The 15,799-nt window shown below is 40.3% G+C and overlaps 1 protein-coding gene across 1 annotated transcript in view; it reads left to right on the top strand.

The window, feature by feature from the left end:
- The window catches only part of LOC108262239 (CUB and Sushi multiple domains 1a), a 291,201-nt gene that overhangs the window by 177,682 nt on the left and 97,720 nt on the right, over window positions 1–15,799 (top strand). Inside the window, exons 22-28 of the mRNA XM_053679448.1 lie at window positions 1,481–1,637; window positions 6,421–6,612; window positions 9,625–9,751; window positions 11,997–12,199; window positions 12,565–12,756; window positions 13,580–13,718; window positions 14,236–14,423. Of these exons, the coding sequence (XP_053535423.1) occupies window positions 1,481–1,637; window positions 6,421–6,612; window positions 9,625–9,751; window positions 11,997–12,199; window positions 12,565–12,756; window positions 13,580–13,718; window positions 14,236–14,423 (1,198 nt within the window). The remainder of the gene's footprint in view (window positions 1–1,480; window positions 1,638–6,420; window positions 6,613–9,624; window positions 9,752–11,996; window positions 12,200–12,564; window positions 12,757–13,579; window positions 13,719–14,235; window positions 14,424–15,799) is intronic.

Raw genomic sequence — 15,799 nt, 5'->3', positions numbered from 1 at the left:
CGTGTGTTCTGCTTGCTCCACCATGCTTGCCTCGGTTTACATTAGGTCCTTCTGACTTGAGAGTAGCGAAGTGGATTAAAAGTAAGACAAGATGACTGGAACTTGCATTTTTATTTAAAGTTGATTTTCAATCACTTTGAATTTGTGCGTAATGGGGCGGGATTTTGTTTTGCATAAATATTATTTATATTGTTACTGCATGAAAATGAATACAGTGCCTACAAGGTAGAGGCATGCACTGGGAATTAACAGCCATATTCACTGATATGTGAGCATAAAAACTGCTTTTGTGGCACTGCACCAGACATTTACTGCTTTCCTTAATTCATCTTCAGGAAATGCTTTATTCTGGTCAGGGTCATGGTGGTTTAAATTACTCAATTGTTTAAATTCGTTAGAAAATATTGCGGGTAGGTGCAAAAAAGATAAAAATAATAATAATCTGTCGGAGCAGGCAGGGGTGAGATTTAACAACACAGCTCTGCTAAAAGATGACAAGAAATGAGGGTTAAAGAGGACATAATGGAATAAGTCCACCAATTGAGAAGCCTTTGTGCGAGACTTTATTTTCAGCACTCGTTTATGTTTCACCGTTGCGTCATCCTCTGCTATTTGCCGCGCAGCTAACACGGACGGGCTTGTAATCCACAAGACAGCCATACATGTGACTAAGTGAAGACATTAACTATTCATAGATTCATTTAAGATACAGCGCTCAAGGCGCACGTAGCTTCCGATGAGAACGGCGCTCCCTGTAGAGCACTATGGCCACTAATTAAGCCACGGTGCAAGCATATAAGCTGCAGTTTTTGTCGCATTCAGATGCACTCCAATCTTTATTATGGTCTTCTGCCTGTGGTATTTTGGTGAATCCTACAAACTATTTCTGTAAAGACATTATAGCCTTATTATCTCCGTTCCCATTGCATTTGATACAATACTTATCATTGTGACAAACCCCATTTTGTTCAAATGATTCTCCGGTTAATTTGGGTTGCATGAATAACTCTGCAAGTGTTTTTGCTGATTGGATGGAAAGATCTGCGCTAGAAATATCTTTCTATCTTTCCATCCAGGCAGAGAATTGAATTCCGACACATTCTGGCAGCTCACTTTACAAATACAGCGCTCGAGTCGCATGACGTAGTCCGGCAGGGGTTAAAATCGTGTCTCCTGTGGCAGAAAATGGAGAAAAACGTGGCTTGACATTGATTTATGACCTTTAATATTTCCTGCCATGTTGCTGCTGTCTTCTCCTACATGGAGCCTACTGTCTCAGTGTGCTTGTAATATCCTAAAACAATTACAGACGTCAACACACACATTTCAAATTCCAGCATTTTATTTGTGGAAATTTTGAAAAGCAAAAAAAAAAAGAAGGAAAAAAAGCACGTTATTGGCAGAGAACAAAAAAATAAATAAAGGGGGGGGGGGATCCAGTGTGTCCATGTTTCTCATGTGTCTCTCTTTTTGTTTACAGATTTATGATGGTCAAGACAGTTCATCAAGACTGCTTGGCAATTTTACACGAAATGAAATGTCCAACATCATCGTCAACAGTACCTCCAACCATCTGTGGGTTGAGTTCAATAGTAATGGGACGGGAACCAGCAAAGGCTTCAAACTGATATACACGAGTGAGTAATTTCCCAGTATCTGTGTCTTTATCAGCATGCACTTGTTTAGACACTGTAGGAAGTTAAACAGATCTTCCTCAAGACTTTATGCTTGTTTGTCATAAAAGCTGCAATATTTACTTATTATACTGTTGAGCTACACTTATTGATCGATTTAGTCATTAAAATGAATCATTCACTTATGGGAATTTACAGTTACTGCTATTACAGAGTGAGTAAAACACTTCAGGGTGTGCTTTTATAGGAAAAGAATGCATGACTGGGTAGTGTGATATAACAGCATGTTCTGAAGTATTTTATTCCTCTTGTACCAGAGTGAGGTGCCAACAACTGCTTGATTAATACATGACACATTTTAATCATTTATACTTTAATGTTGTGGAACATTTTCAAGAAAAGTTAGTTCTAGTCTCTCTTTTTTTTTCCCCTCTCTCTCTGTTGAAGTTAATAAGACAGAAAAAAAAAAAAAAAAACATTTTACTGAGAAACAACCAGAAAGAGCAAAGACGTTCCCGTGGTGGAAAAGCACTGACACTGGAGACTCCTAACATAAGTGTTATATAAGCATCTACATACAGATATCTTCACCATATGGTTGTATGCAAGAATTTGGCCCTTGGCCAAAACATATATTTTGTTGATTTTTGAACTAAAGTGAAGTAAACACAATCTCTGAAGTAAACTATTTTTAAATGGACTTTTTCTTAAAATATTAATGCACAGATGAACTTAAAAGGGGGGGGGGGGGGTTTGTAAACCATACTAAGTAACTTAGTATACTTTGTAACACCTCCCTTGGCAGAAATCACGGCCTGCAAATCATAGCCAGCTAGGAGTCTTTCAATTCTTGTTGAATGAATGTTCACCCACTCTTCCTTGCAGAACGCTTCTAGTTCGGAGATATTCTTAGGCTGTCTTGCATGGACAACATGTTTCTTCCTGTATATTTTGATGTTGATGTTCAATGATGATCATTCAACAATGATGTTCAAGTCAGGGGACTGTGAGGGCCAATCGAAAAGCTTTAGCTTGCGTCTTGTGAAGTAGTTCAATCGTTTGTTTTAAGGGATGTTTTAGATCATTTATCCTGTTGGGGAAGGCAAGTTTTCTTAGCTCCAGTTTCTTGACTGAGTGTTACATTTGCTTTCTGAATTTGTTGATATTTACTGGAATCCCTTCTTCCAACCGACCTGTGCAATGTATAATGGATAGTAGATCCACCCCCATGCTTAACAGTTGGCAAGGTGTTCCTTTCATCAAATGCTGCCCCAAACAGTGATTTGGTGATTGTAAGACATTCACATTTGTGCTGAGGGCGCAAGTAAGGTTTCCTTCTGATGACTCTTCCATGCAGATGATGTTTGCCCATGCAGTGCTGCAAAGTAGAATTCTGTACCACTACTCCTGTGTCACCGTAGTATCATGTGGTGTGTTTGCGTAGCCTTTCTGCCCAGCATATGAGTCGCTCTATCTGAGATTTTTCTTGGTCATCCAGATCTTGTCTGGATTTCCACAGTGTGCTGTGGAGCAGTGGAATAGTTGAACACATGCTCTGTTCCAGGTCATCTGCTTTTACGAGACCCATGAAAGTGCTTTAGCATGCAGTTAGAACATGGGAGATAAAACACTTTCCACATCTACAGGGCAAATGAACAGATAAAAGATGATCTTTCACTCGAGCATATGTTGTACCAATATTAATTCAAAATGGCCTGCTCAGGGCTGCAATGGCAACTGTGGTGGGCAGGTGCTATTTTATGGAACAACCTTTACATCATTGTTAAGCAAAAATCAGTCTCTCCGTACTGTGGGTTGATTTTGAAAGTACAGGTTTGTTTATCTTTTTTTTGCCATTTTGGTTCACTGACATGGGTAGGAAGGGAAAAAAGTAACATTTCTTTTTAATTTAATAGAGAGAGTGACCACGTGCAAAATGTGTGTGCAGAACAATATCCCTGTGAATGGGTATTAAAAGGGAATGAAAGGAGCTGTCAGTTATGCACATTAAATATTATCAGCAAGTATGGAACTGTGAAGTGAGTGTGCAGAGAAGCTCATTATTCCAGACACATCTCATCTTGACTGGTAGTGAACCAATTAACACTTTACATTAAGGCCCCCTGAAGATACATTATTTAATACATTAGTCAGTATGAAAAAAACAATGAACTGCAGCATTAATACACCATCCACTATAATAATCCAAATAAGTAAAGCATTCAGCAGCTGCACAAACCAATATTTATCCCATCAGTTAGTAAAAATTAAGCCCACGATGACTATTATGAACCAATATTTATGGTTTTTAACTGGCAAAAATTAGAAGTGAGGCTGAATATCAGTTTCCAATATGTCTAGGTATCTGGAGAGCAGAGTTCAGTAAGTTATGGATTTTTTTCATAGATTGAATAAACATTAGTTACTTCAGGTGTATTTGTTTAACATTCAAACAAATGTCAGTGAATACATGTGTTAACCGGGTTTGTTAAATTCCTTATGGTTTAAGTAATGCTTAAGATCGTGGTTTGTTCGTGTTAATTTGTGCAGTAAATAGTGCTAGATAAAGTGCACGTGAAATCAAAATCTGTGTTTCAGAGTGTTTTTTTACCTGTCCCTTAGTGTCAGGAACACCAGTATGATAATACAGTGGTGCTTGAAAGTTTGCGACCCCTTTAGAATTTTCTGCATTTATCTGCATAAATATATGATTTAAAACATCATCAGATTTTCTCACAAGTCGTAAAAGTAGACGCAGAGAACCCTATTAAACAAAAATATTATACCTGGTCATTAATTTATTGAGGAAACCTCTTGGGTAGTCCGCGAGGACAGAAAGGAACCCAGGGAAACTTCTACGCAACTAAAGGCCTCTCTGACATTGTAATGTTCATGACTCCACCATCAGGAGAACACTGAACAGCAGTAGTGTGCATGGTGAAAGCCACTGCTCTCCAAAAAGAACATTGCTGCACTTCTGCAGTTTGCCAAAGATCACGTGGACAAGCCAGAAGGCTATTGGAAAAATGTTTTGTGGATAGATATGACCAAAATAAAACTTTTTGGTTTAAATGAGAAGGGTTATGTTTGGAGAAAGGAAAACACTGCATTCCAGCACAAGAACCTTATCCCATATGTGAAACATGCTGGTGGTAGTATCATGGTTTCCCTTGACTGAATATGTCCCTCCCCCAGGGACATGTCTTGTTCTGCAGTAGCAGCTTGATAGAAACAAACATAACTCATTGTTGCTTTTTGACTCTGCATGTTCTCGCATACTATTCCCATTTCCTGCCCTCCCTTGCTGGAGAATAAATGGTTGGAGTTTATTCCGTTAGAGGGTGGAAGTGGTTATGTGACAGTCACGTTTCGGAGGAGTTTTTTTTATCAACTGGGACGACTCAGTGATGGAATGTCTTGCAACCTCAGACTGATCAAAAACGTGATTCCATCTTTATACACTGTCTGTGTTTCATCTTTAGTAAGAGCGAGTAATATTATTGTATCAAGTAGCATAATATTTTATAGGAATTATAAGCCTTCCAATCAGACGTGTCAGCTCAAACGTGTATGCCATAACTCCAAAAACATACAGCATCTTGTCTTCTAAGATCTTATCAACATTAAAATGGACAGGTGTGGATGAAGGCGGTGGTGAGAAAACCTCCATAGTTGAAACTGGCTCTCGTTAAACTATCACGTGTACTTAGATTTGACGTGGGAGTATCTCAAACACTACTAGCTGTTGTGTAAGTCAGTCGAGCACTACAACACACCGTCACTGACTTCCTGTTTCAAAAGGAAATATGTTTACATGCGTCACAGCTCTCATGCCATTCCATGGAGACCTTTTATATATTAACTAGATAATAGACTCCAGACAAAAGAGTTATAGTAGACAAACATTGTCACATATACACGTAAAGTGAAATTCTTTTGTTTCCATATTGAAGCCTGTTGAGACGCTGAGGTCAGATTGTAAAGTTACCCAGATTACCCAGATTACCCAGATGAGGATGGGTTCCCTTCTGAGTCGGGTTCCTCTCAAGGTTTCTTCCTCTTAAAACATCTTAGGGAGTTTTTCCTTGCCACCGTCGCCACTCAGTGGCTTGCTCAGTTGGGATAAATTCACACCTTTAATATCTGTATACCGTGTTGATATTTCTGTAAAGCTGCTTTGAGACAATGTCTATTGTAAAAAGCGCTATACAAATAAAATTGAATTGAATTGAATTGAATTGTAAGGTCACCCCTGGAGCAGAGTGCGCCCAGCAGTCGTAGCTTGGCAGTTCAGGTACCAGGGGTTGAATTTATCAACCTTCTGATAGGTAGCCCAGATCTTTACCCACTGAGTTTCCAATGTCCCTGTAACCTAACTTCTGATTTATAAACTAGTAGTTAACCTCATTGTCATTTATCAACATCACTGAGGTATTTCTGGGTCTATATTTATATCAGTCAAGCAACGAGTCTTGAGCTGTTCAGATTAAGTATTTCTATTTCTTTCCAATGCCATTGTTTAGTTTGCTATTGAACTCTCAAGGTTTTCATTCTCTTTAAATACCATGTATGTGGATACTATTTCACAGGTCCTCGTATTGTGTATCACAGATCCTGTTTAAAAAAAAAAAAAAAAAAGCACTGTTTTATTCTGGTTGCTACGGTGATGTGAATGACTCCTTGAATATCCGATCAGCAGACTGTGATTCAGCAAAATCTAGCCTCGGCCGGCCTTCGTTTAATTTTAATAAGCTTTTTTTTTTCTTATACTGTCCCCTTTTGCCAGGTTTTGACCTTGTGAAATGTGAAGAGCCAGGCACTCCTAACTATGGCTACAAGATCCAGGATGATGGCCATTTTGCCAACACGTTTGTGCTGTACAGCTGTAATCCTGGTTACACACTGCATGGCAGCAGCACACTGACGTGCCTGAGCGGAGACAGACGTGTTTGGGACAAACCACTGCCGTCGTGCTTCGGTGAGATCACTGCAGCATCTCATCATGTGTGGGGGTGGAAAACAAGCATGAATAGTTTTGTTGCATTTTATATCAAGAAATTTGTAAATAAACCATGACTATTAATTCTGCTACTAACCATAACCTGAACTGTTGTCTCATAAACATTTTAATGAATTGAGACCATGTGGCAACCAGATCTCATGCAAATTTATAGTTCTCCTCGTTGCAGTATTATTTTAGTGAAGTCATAAAAAAAAAGACTCTTACAGCTGTACCTTACCATAACAATACCTTTATGGTGCTAAAACTTTATAAGTTATAATTATATTCACTCTTTCATCTTCAATAAACACATTATCCTGGTCAAGGTTGCTGTGGAGTCTTTCCTGGGAACACTGGGTGTGAGACGGTAATCCGTCCTATGAAGGCATGCCAGTCCGTTCATAGAAGGCCATGGCTGTAAATCCCTCCCTTGGCCCTAAACACAGTACAACTTTTCACCCATTTTGGTTCCTATTTTGCAAACAAGTCCCACATAGGATTTTTTCGTGAGTGAAAAACGTTTTAGCTCCAGGGAAGACAGGGCAGAAACCCCGTCCAGAATCCAAAACGTACAAAGGCGATCCAGAGACAAGGCGAGGGCTCAAACACATTATACAATCAGAACAAAGAAAGATTGGAACATGCGCAATCACACAGAAAGGCAAGACTCTTGTGATCTCTGAGTGACTGGTCTGGGTTGAGCGAGTACAGTATTCCGGTAAGTGCGACCTCTGCTGGTGTGGAGGGGAAAGTCTAGTCCCTTCTAAAAACTGCTGATGTAATCATAGACTGTCCTGTGTTCATCTCAGGACGCTTATTAACAATCTGCTCATATTGAATATCCTTTCTTACACACTAGTCCTTCTCACTATATGACTGGATGCTGTAATGGTATCCCTTTTGAGTCTGTTTCCACTTATAGTTTCTTGCCTCTGTTGCCTGTAGCTTACTCATTAGGGATCTAAATCTATATAGAGATTAACGTTGAGTTGATTTGTCATGTCTATTGTCAAAATCATTCGATCACGATCATTAGTCTTTTGGTGGACAAATCAGACCCCATCTCACCGAACACTACACAATTACTAGTCCAGGCTCTTGTCATATCAAAACTTGACTATTGCAATGCACTACTTTCGGGCCTCCCAGCCAGCTCCATCAAACCCCTTCAGATGATTGAGAATGCAGCAGCACGCCTCATCTTCAACCATCCCAAAAAGAACCCATCTCACACCCCTCTTCATCTCCCTCCACTGGCTTCCTGTAGCCGCCCATATCAAATTCAAGGCCTTGATGCTAACGTACAAGACCTTGTCTGGAACAGCACCCCCTACCTCAACACTCTCCTTGAGGTTTACATTCCTTCACGCAATCTGCGATCGATCAACGACCAACACTTAGTAGTGCCTACTCAGGTCCCTTTCCAGAACCTTCACACTATCCGTCCCTCAGTGGTGGAATGAACTTCCAACCTCAAACCAGACAGAATCGGTCACTATCTTCAAGAAACAGCTAAAGAACCAACTCTTCCGTGAACACCTAACCAACCCCTAAAAACAAAACAAAAAAAAATCTTACTCTGGCACTTACACCTCTACTCTGAACACTTTGCTTCTTCTAGAACTCAATTAATAGATCTTGTATAGTAGCACTACTTGTATTGTTCTCCGCTTGATATATATCGCTTTGCTTGTATTTTCTCATTTGTAAGTCGCTTTGGATAAAAGCATCTGCTAAATGAATAAATGTAAATAGCTATTTTGTAATGGTTCTATGTAAGATTTACTGCATGCATTAACTGATCTACGAATGGACTATTTGTTAAAGATCATGGGTCATTTATGAGCTGCTTGAACACAGTGTCTCCTGTCCTGAATGTTACATTTCCAGATGAAGGAAAATATTAGCTCTTAAAGTATAAAACATTTATATACAGTATGCTATAATGGGATGATTCTTAACTCCACTGTGGTATAACCTACGCTCAGCTCAGGACTTTTTGTACTTTTTCTTGATTTTGGAAACGCAAATAGATCCGTGTACAAAACGTTGTAAAGGCTAAATGTCTTGTTTACTCTTTGTTTTGATATATAGTGTGCATCCGTGAGAGACTATTGAATGCAATTGGGTGGACCAGAAAAAAAAATGTAGCTGGGAAAGCTATCAGAATCAACAATCTTCTACAAGTGCTACCTTAAACCAGCCCAGCAGTCGTTGAACAAGTGAAAAGAGATACATGGCATTATTCCACATTGCCCTAATCCCAGTTCCCTAATTAAAATGGCTTGAATGAGATATACTGCAGGTGCTTGGCATGGAAAATAGATGGTATCGCCCAGAGCGGTCATTGTGTTCCTTTGTCTGAATTAGTCACCATAGTAAGGGTAGTTCGTTTCCTTTCCCTTCACTTCCGGGAGAGATTGTGATGTACACTCTTAGGGAAAACAAGAGTTCTTCAAGGATTCCTTGGAGATTTAGGGGCTCTTAGATTCCTTAAAGGAAAAAAAAAATAAAATTTCTGATGTAGATGTCTACATAGAACATTTAAGCACGCCCCCAGAGGAACAAACTGGAGGGTGCTAGGTAGAACCATTTACATGTAATATGTTACCAGGATCAACAGACACATCATAAAAGCGTAATGAATTGAATGTAGATATTCAGGTAATTATATTATCTAGTCATTTGATGCGTTCCAGAATGGTTCATCTCAGTGATTTGTAGTCTCGGCTTTGGAGACCTGCATACGTTCGTGTTTGTGTTCGGTTAATTGGTTTACCACCCCTGATTGAACCCAGCAAGTAAATTCTCAATGCCTCACAAGGATTGCATGTTTTAAGAGGAGATATAAAACAACAACACAGAACATGGGGGTTCAGAAGACAGGGATTAGGGGATTAAGGACCAATAGTTTGTCACGTGGAATCTGTTGGGGGGGGGGGAGCAGTTCATTTGCAGAAATGGTTCTTTTTTTTTACCCTTCTCTAGCGGAATGTGGAGGACACATCAGTGGTGCCACATCTGGCCGCATCCTATCTCCTGGCTACCCTGTGCCGTATGACAACAACCTTCACTGCACCTGGTCCATTGAGGCTGATACAGGGAAAACCATCAGGTAAAGCAGTTCACATCCGTGTGCCATGAATTACTCTCTTGCAAGGAGGATGTGCATTTTTTACGGCACCCTTGTTAATTCCAATGTAATTCCCACGCAGCTCATAACATGGCATGGTGATTGCATTTGTACCCTGCTAAGATGCCTATTGCCGACTGGCATCTGTTCTTTCAAGTCCATTATCTTAAGAGTCGGGGGGGTGGGGGTTGGGGGGGGGCACAGAACACTGAATACAAGCAAAGATAATCCAATTAGACGTTTGAAAAAGAGCACAACATTGATTCAATTTAAAAGAAGCAATTGTAGCAAAGTGGCGATTTGCAAACGTTTCAGTCCTTTCCACATTGGGAATCTTCTAAGGTGATCTTGTAATGCAGGCCTCTCTGAGTGTGATCACGTGACTGCGAACAAAGTACAAAAAAGTCCACCCACACCTCCCTAAGGACCAGTTAGTGTTGTTGTGACTACTGCTGATGAATGGTTTGTTGGCTGTGTTTTCATTCCGCCAACATTAGTGTAGTTGATGTGAGAATAAACCCTGGCCCTGTTTGATCTAAATAATCAGAGCTGCGATTTGCGGAATGAAATTGGATAGCCGAGGGATATTCATACGGTCGTATGCAAGCTCATAAAAGTAAAAAAAAAGAAAAAAGAATAGACGGAGAGCAGGTATCACTGTAACTCAACTTGAGTTAATGCTATGAACCAAGGCCCAGAACATATAAATAATTGGATTTTCTATAATACAGTGAAACATCCTGGATGAAGTCAACTTGTGTGTTTAATCTTACAGAGCTGAGTGTAAGTTATAAATTATCATGTTCAGGTCTGCTCTTGCAGTCTGAGTAACTAAATCTGTATCTCATTTACACAATCTGGTCGAAATGTCCAACCTTACATTCACAGTAGTGAGTGACAACGTGACACAATTTTAGTGCCTACCTACATTTAGTTTCCATTTAGTTTTTGATGTGGAAAAATGTTGGAAGTAAAAACTTATAACCAAGGCTTGTCCTGGATCCTGTAATATATAACATCTTATATATATATATATATATATATATATATATATATATATATATATACACACACACACACACACACACACACACACACACACACACACACACACACACACACACAGTATCTCACAAAAGTGAGTACACCCCTAAGTGAAAATGTCGAAATTGCAGTGTGCAATTTGCAAGATGCAGTGTGCGGCAAATGGTCTGAGCACTGACAGGCTGACCCCCCACCCCTTCAACCTCTGCAGCAATGCTGGCAGCACTCATACATCTATTTCCCAAAGACAACCTCTGGAGATGACGCTGAGCACGTGCACTCAACTTCTTTGGTCGACCATGGCGAGGCCTGTTCTGAGTGGAACCTGTCCTGTTAAACCGGTGTATGGTCTTGGCCACCCTGCTGCAGCTCAGTGTCGGGGTCTTGGCAATCTTCTTATAGCCTAGGCCATCTTTATGTAGAGCAACAATTCTTTTTTTCAGATCCTCAGAGAGTTCTTTGCCATGAGGTGCCATGTTGAACTTCCAGTGACCAGTATGAGGGAGTGTGAGAGCGATGACACCAAATTTAACAGACCTGCTCCCCATTCAAACCTGAGATCTTGCAACACTAACAAGTCACATGATACCGGGGAGGGAAAACGGCTAATTGGGCCCAATATGGACATTTTCACTTAGGGGTGTACTCACTTTTGTTTCCATCGGTTTAGACATCAATGGCTGTGTGTTGAGTTATTTTGAGGGGACAGTAAATTTACACTGTTACACAAGCTGTACACTCACTACTTTACATTGTAGCAAAGTGTCATTTCTTCAGTGTTGTCACATGAAAAGATATAATCAAATATTTACAAAAATGTGAGGGGTGTACTCACTTTTGTGAGATACTGTGTGTGTGTGTGTGTGTGTGTGTGTGTGTGTGTGTGTGTGTGTATGTATATATATTATATATTATATATATATATATATATATATATATATATATATATATATATATAAGTTAGAAAGATTACAGATAGAGATGATACACTTCTTTTTCTGAAGCATAATTAGGAACACTATTAGAAGCACTATTCTATGGTATTATTGCTCGGCAGAATTCATCAAAACTATCATTCAGTTGGTTATATATAACTGGGCATAGCTAACTAAATCTAAGATCAGCTCTTCATCAGGCTGATCAGACACTCTTGTTCTGAAACTTGTGTGTTCGATGTGTGCAGCCTCCACTTCATCGTCTTCGACACGGAAGTGGACCATGACATCCTGAAAGTGTGGGACGGCCCAGCCGAGAATGGCATCCTGCTGAAAGAGTGGAGCGGCTCGCTCTTACCCGAGGACACGCACAGCACCTTCAACATCCTCACGCTCCAGTTCGACAGCGACTACTTCATCAGCAAATCCGGTTTCTCCATCCAGTTCTCCAGTGAGCAACTCCTACTCTCTCTTAGCTCCATTCTCCTGCTTTCTCTCCCCCGGTTTCATCACTCTTGTGGTTTGCACGATCTGAAATTCTCTCTGTAGTTTCTTTCCGCTCGTTTTAGAACAAACACCGTGCCAAAAAAAAATATGACATAGTTGGAGAGATGGGGAGGTGGGAGGTTTGCTTCTCTTTAGAAATGCAGCAGAGATCATATGGACGCTGTGCTGGGAGACCCAAATAATTGCACATTTAGAATGGAGAGAGGCTCTCTTGCCATGAATGAGAAACTTTGTTTCAGTCTGCCACTCTAGTTGTCTTTCTCTGAAGTGCACCACACTGATCATCAAAATGTATCTTTATTACCTCAGCTACAACAGCCACCACCTGCAACGACCCAGGCATCCCCCAAAACGGCACTCGCTACGGGGACAGCAGAGAGCCAGGTGATACAATTTCCTTTCAGTGTGATCCTGGCTACCAGGTTCAGGGAGTGTCTGAGATTACCTGCGTTCAGCTCAACAATCGCTTCTTCTGGCAGCCCGACCCCCCGACATGCATAGGTAAGTTCAGTGAATGATTTCCATTATCTCCATTTCCTCTCCGGCTGTTCACGAATATTGCCGAAAATAGGTGGCCTTTGATGTCACAAATTGTTTCCCCTTGCATCTGGACCGCTTTGTAGGAATTTTAAAACAGATGTAATATCCCTGTGTGCACAGCTTCAGTGCAGTCATGCTGCTAGCTAGTTTATTGTTTTCTAAATTACAGTGTGTTGCCTGCTCACTTTACAATAATTGTTTGGTGCTGTTGGGTGGGTTGAGGACTATTGTGTAGCATACTTTGAGAAGATGCATACAGCACAGAATCCGTTTATTAAAATGCGGTTGCCGTGTTACTGCATTGAAATGTCTAACTACTTGTGAGGCGGAGTGCTTCTCAGACAGCTTAAGAAATTTGAACCCTTGTCATCAGGGTTGTTTTTATCTGTAGTGACTCACAGCCTGCAGGTATTGCTTGGGTCACTGCATTTGATGCATTTAATTATTACTTTCAAGATCTTGAAGTGGCATTTACATATCCTTTGTGATAATTGTATCAAGCGTCATTACTGTAAGTCCTCTTGATAAGTCACAGCACCTGGTTTTATCGATTGTTGCGCTTTTTTTTTTTATTATCCTGAGAGTCCTTCACCTGTTACTTAGTGTTATTATCCACTGGATAATGAACCTAGAGCAATCGGTGCATAATCAATTCCACAAACATTGCTCATCTTCTGTGTGTGTGTGTGTGTGTGTGTTTATACGTGCGTGTACGTGCGCGTGCGTGCGTGTCCCTTGAAGCCTCACATTAAAGCTCGAATTTTCACTCTCCTTGTTGTGATAGCTACCTGTGGAGGCAATGTGACAGGACCTGCTGGAGTAATTCTATCACCAAACTATCCTCAGCCCTACCCGCCAGGAAAGGAGTGTGACTGGCGAATAAAAGTCAACCCAGACTTTGTCATTGCTCTAATTTTCAAAAGGTAATACGCTCGCTCCCGGCTGGATACCGCGAAAACTGTGGTCAGCGGATGGGCACTGGGCAAGCTGGTGTTATGCTGTTGTGTATAAGGGCATCCATTAATGCCTGGGGCAATCGAATCATGCCCACCATTCTTGCCTTCTACTTATTCTATCGAGATATATGTTATGACTTGAGATTTCTGTGAAATATATGTTCAATGTACGCATCACTGTCAGACATTGTAGTAATTTAATAGACAGTTAGTAACAGAATTTGGCTGGTAGCTCTTAATGAGAGGAACAAAAGCTGTTAAACAGTTTAATCTCTTACCATCTGTAATAATAATAATAATAATAATAGTAATAATAATAATCAGCATTTCAGTATATACTGACAATACTGATGAAAATTGCCTTAAAATACCTGACAGTTGTCTCTGTAATCATTGTCTTAACAGAAAACATACATATGAACAAATGACAAAGGTGTTGCCTGTCATCGTCCGGGTCTGTATTTCTCTCTATTTCAATGTGCAGCTTCAACATGGAGCCCAGCTATGACTTTCTGCACGTCTACGAGGGTGAGGACTCTAATGGTCGTCTGATTAGCAGTCTTCAGGGAAGTCAGGCTCCTGAGCGCATCGAGAGCAGTGGGAATAGCCTCTTCTTGGCATTCCGCAGTGACGCCTCGCTTGGAATGTCCGGCTTTGCCATTGAGTACAAAGGTACGTATAACATTGCTATACATCGTTTATACATGGTTGTAATTGCAGCTCAGCTTGGATAAACCCTTCGAAAGGGCGATATGGCTAACATTTAACATATACACTATATGGCCAAAAGTATGTGGACACCTGACCGTTTTGCCAATGTGTGGGCCTTCCCCAAACTTTTGCCACAAAGATGAGTCACAGAACTGTCTAGAATGTCTTTGTATGCAGTAGCATTACTATTTTCCTTTCACTGGAATGAAGGAACAACGAGCAAGTTCCATCATGACAGTGCCGCTGCTTGACATGGTTTGCCAAGGTTGGAACTGGGATGCACCTTCTTACCCCACAGCAGTACCCAAACTCACTAATGCTCTTGTGGCTGAATGGACACAAATCCCCAAAGCCACATTCCAAAATCTGATGGAAAGCATTCCCAGAAGACTGGAGGCCGAATCCATATCGGTGCCAGTGGTTTTGAAATGGAATTTTCAACAAGCACATACGAGAGTGATCAGCTGTCCATAAACTTTTGGTCATATAGTGTACAGCTAGCTCGAACTTGTACCTACATAGGGGCTTTAAAGTACAGTGGGTATTGCGTAAATCTTTTCTGGTGGAAAGTTTATGAAAGGCCTATGTCAAAACTTAAGTTGAAGTTTTATAGGTAGACGTGTGTCTTTACATACAAAAAAGAGAAGGTGTTTGCACAGAATAAATATAGTTAAGGCAGCCCCAATTTAATATTACTGCATTGGAAGCAGAAATGTTCTCAGTACCCCCATGTAAAAATAATAGCGCAGAAGAGCTTTGCTTAGGTTGTAGCTTGTAATACAGAGTAGCAGTAAGTAAATTTTACTTTAGTGCAGGTCGATAACTAAGCAAACCGTGTTAATCCACCGAAAACTGTCAAATGCAATGTGTATAAAAACTGCTCCTTTTTATTGTGTCTGATGTTTGAAACCTAGGCCTTAATCTGGTTTGTTTGCTTATGTCACGAGATGAATAAAGAATACTGTCAAATAATAATCAGTCCAATCATTTCTTATGCTGTACGACCTCACGTTATTGACAGTATTGTCATGTGCAATGCGGGGTATTATATTTTGTGTCTGTGGAAAACTTCACCTGTGCTATTGTAACTGTCTGTTCTGTTTAGTTTTACAATCATTAAGGAAAGAGTACATGTGCAAAGGAAAAAGGCTTAGAGGTTATAGGCAGCCTTAAAAGCCCAACGCTGTTTGTATTTTATATACTTGAGATGCTAATACAACCCCGATTCTAAAAAAGTTGGGACGCTGTGTAAAATGTAAATAAATGTCAATAAACACAGAATGCAATGATTTGCAAATCCCATAAACCCATGTGTTATTCTCACTAGAACATAGAAA

Source organism: Ictalurus punctatus, chromosome 3 (genome assembly GCF_001660625.3).
Source record: "Ictalurus punctatus breed USDA103 chromosome 3, Coco_2.0, whole genome shotgun sequence".
In the NCBI taxonomy this organism is placed as follows: Eukaryota; Metazoa; Chordata; class Actinopteri; order Siluriformes; family Ictaluridae; genus Ictalurus; species Ictalurus punctatus.
This window is presented reverse-complemented; position numbering and strand designations above follow the sequence as displayed.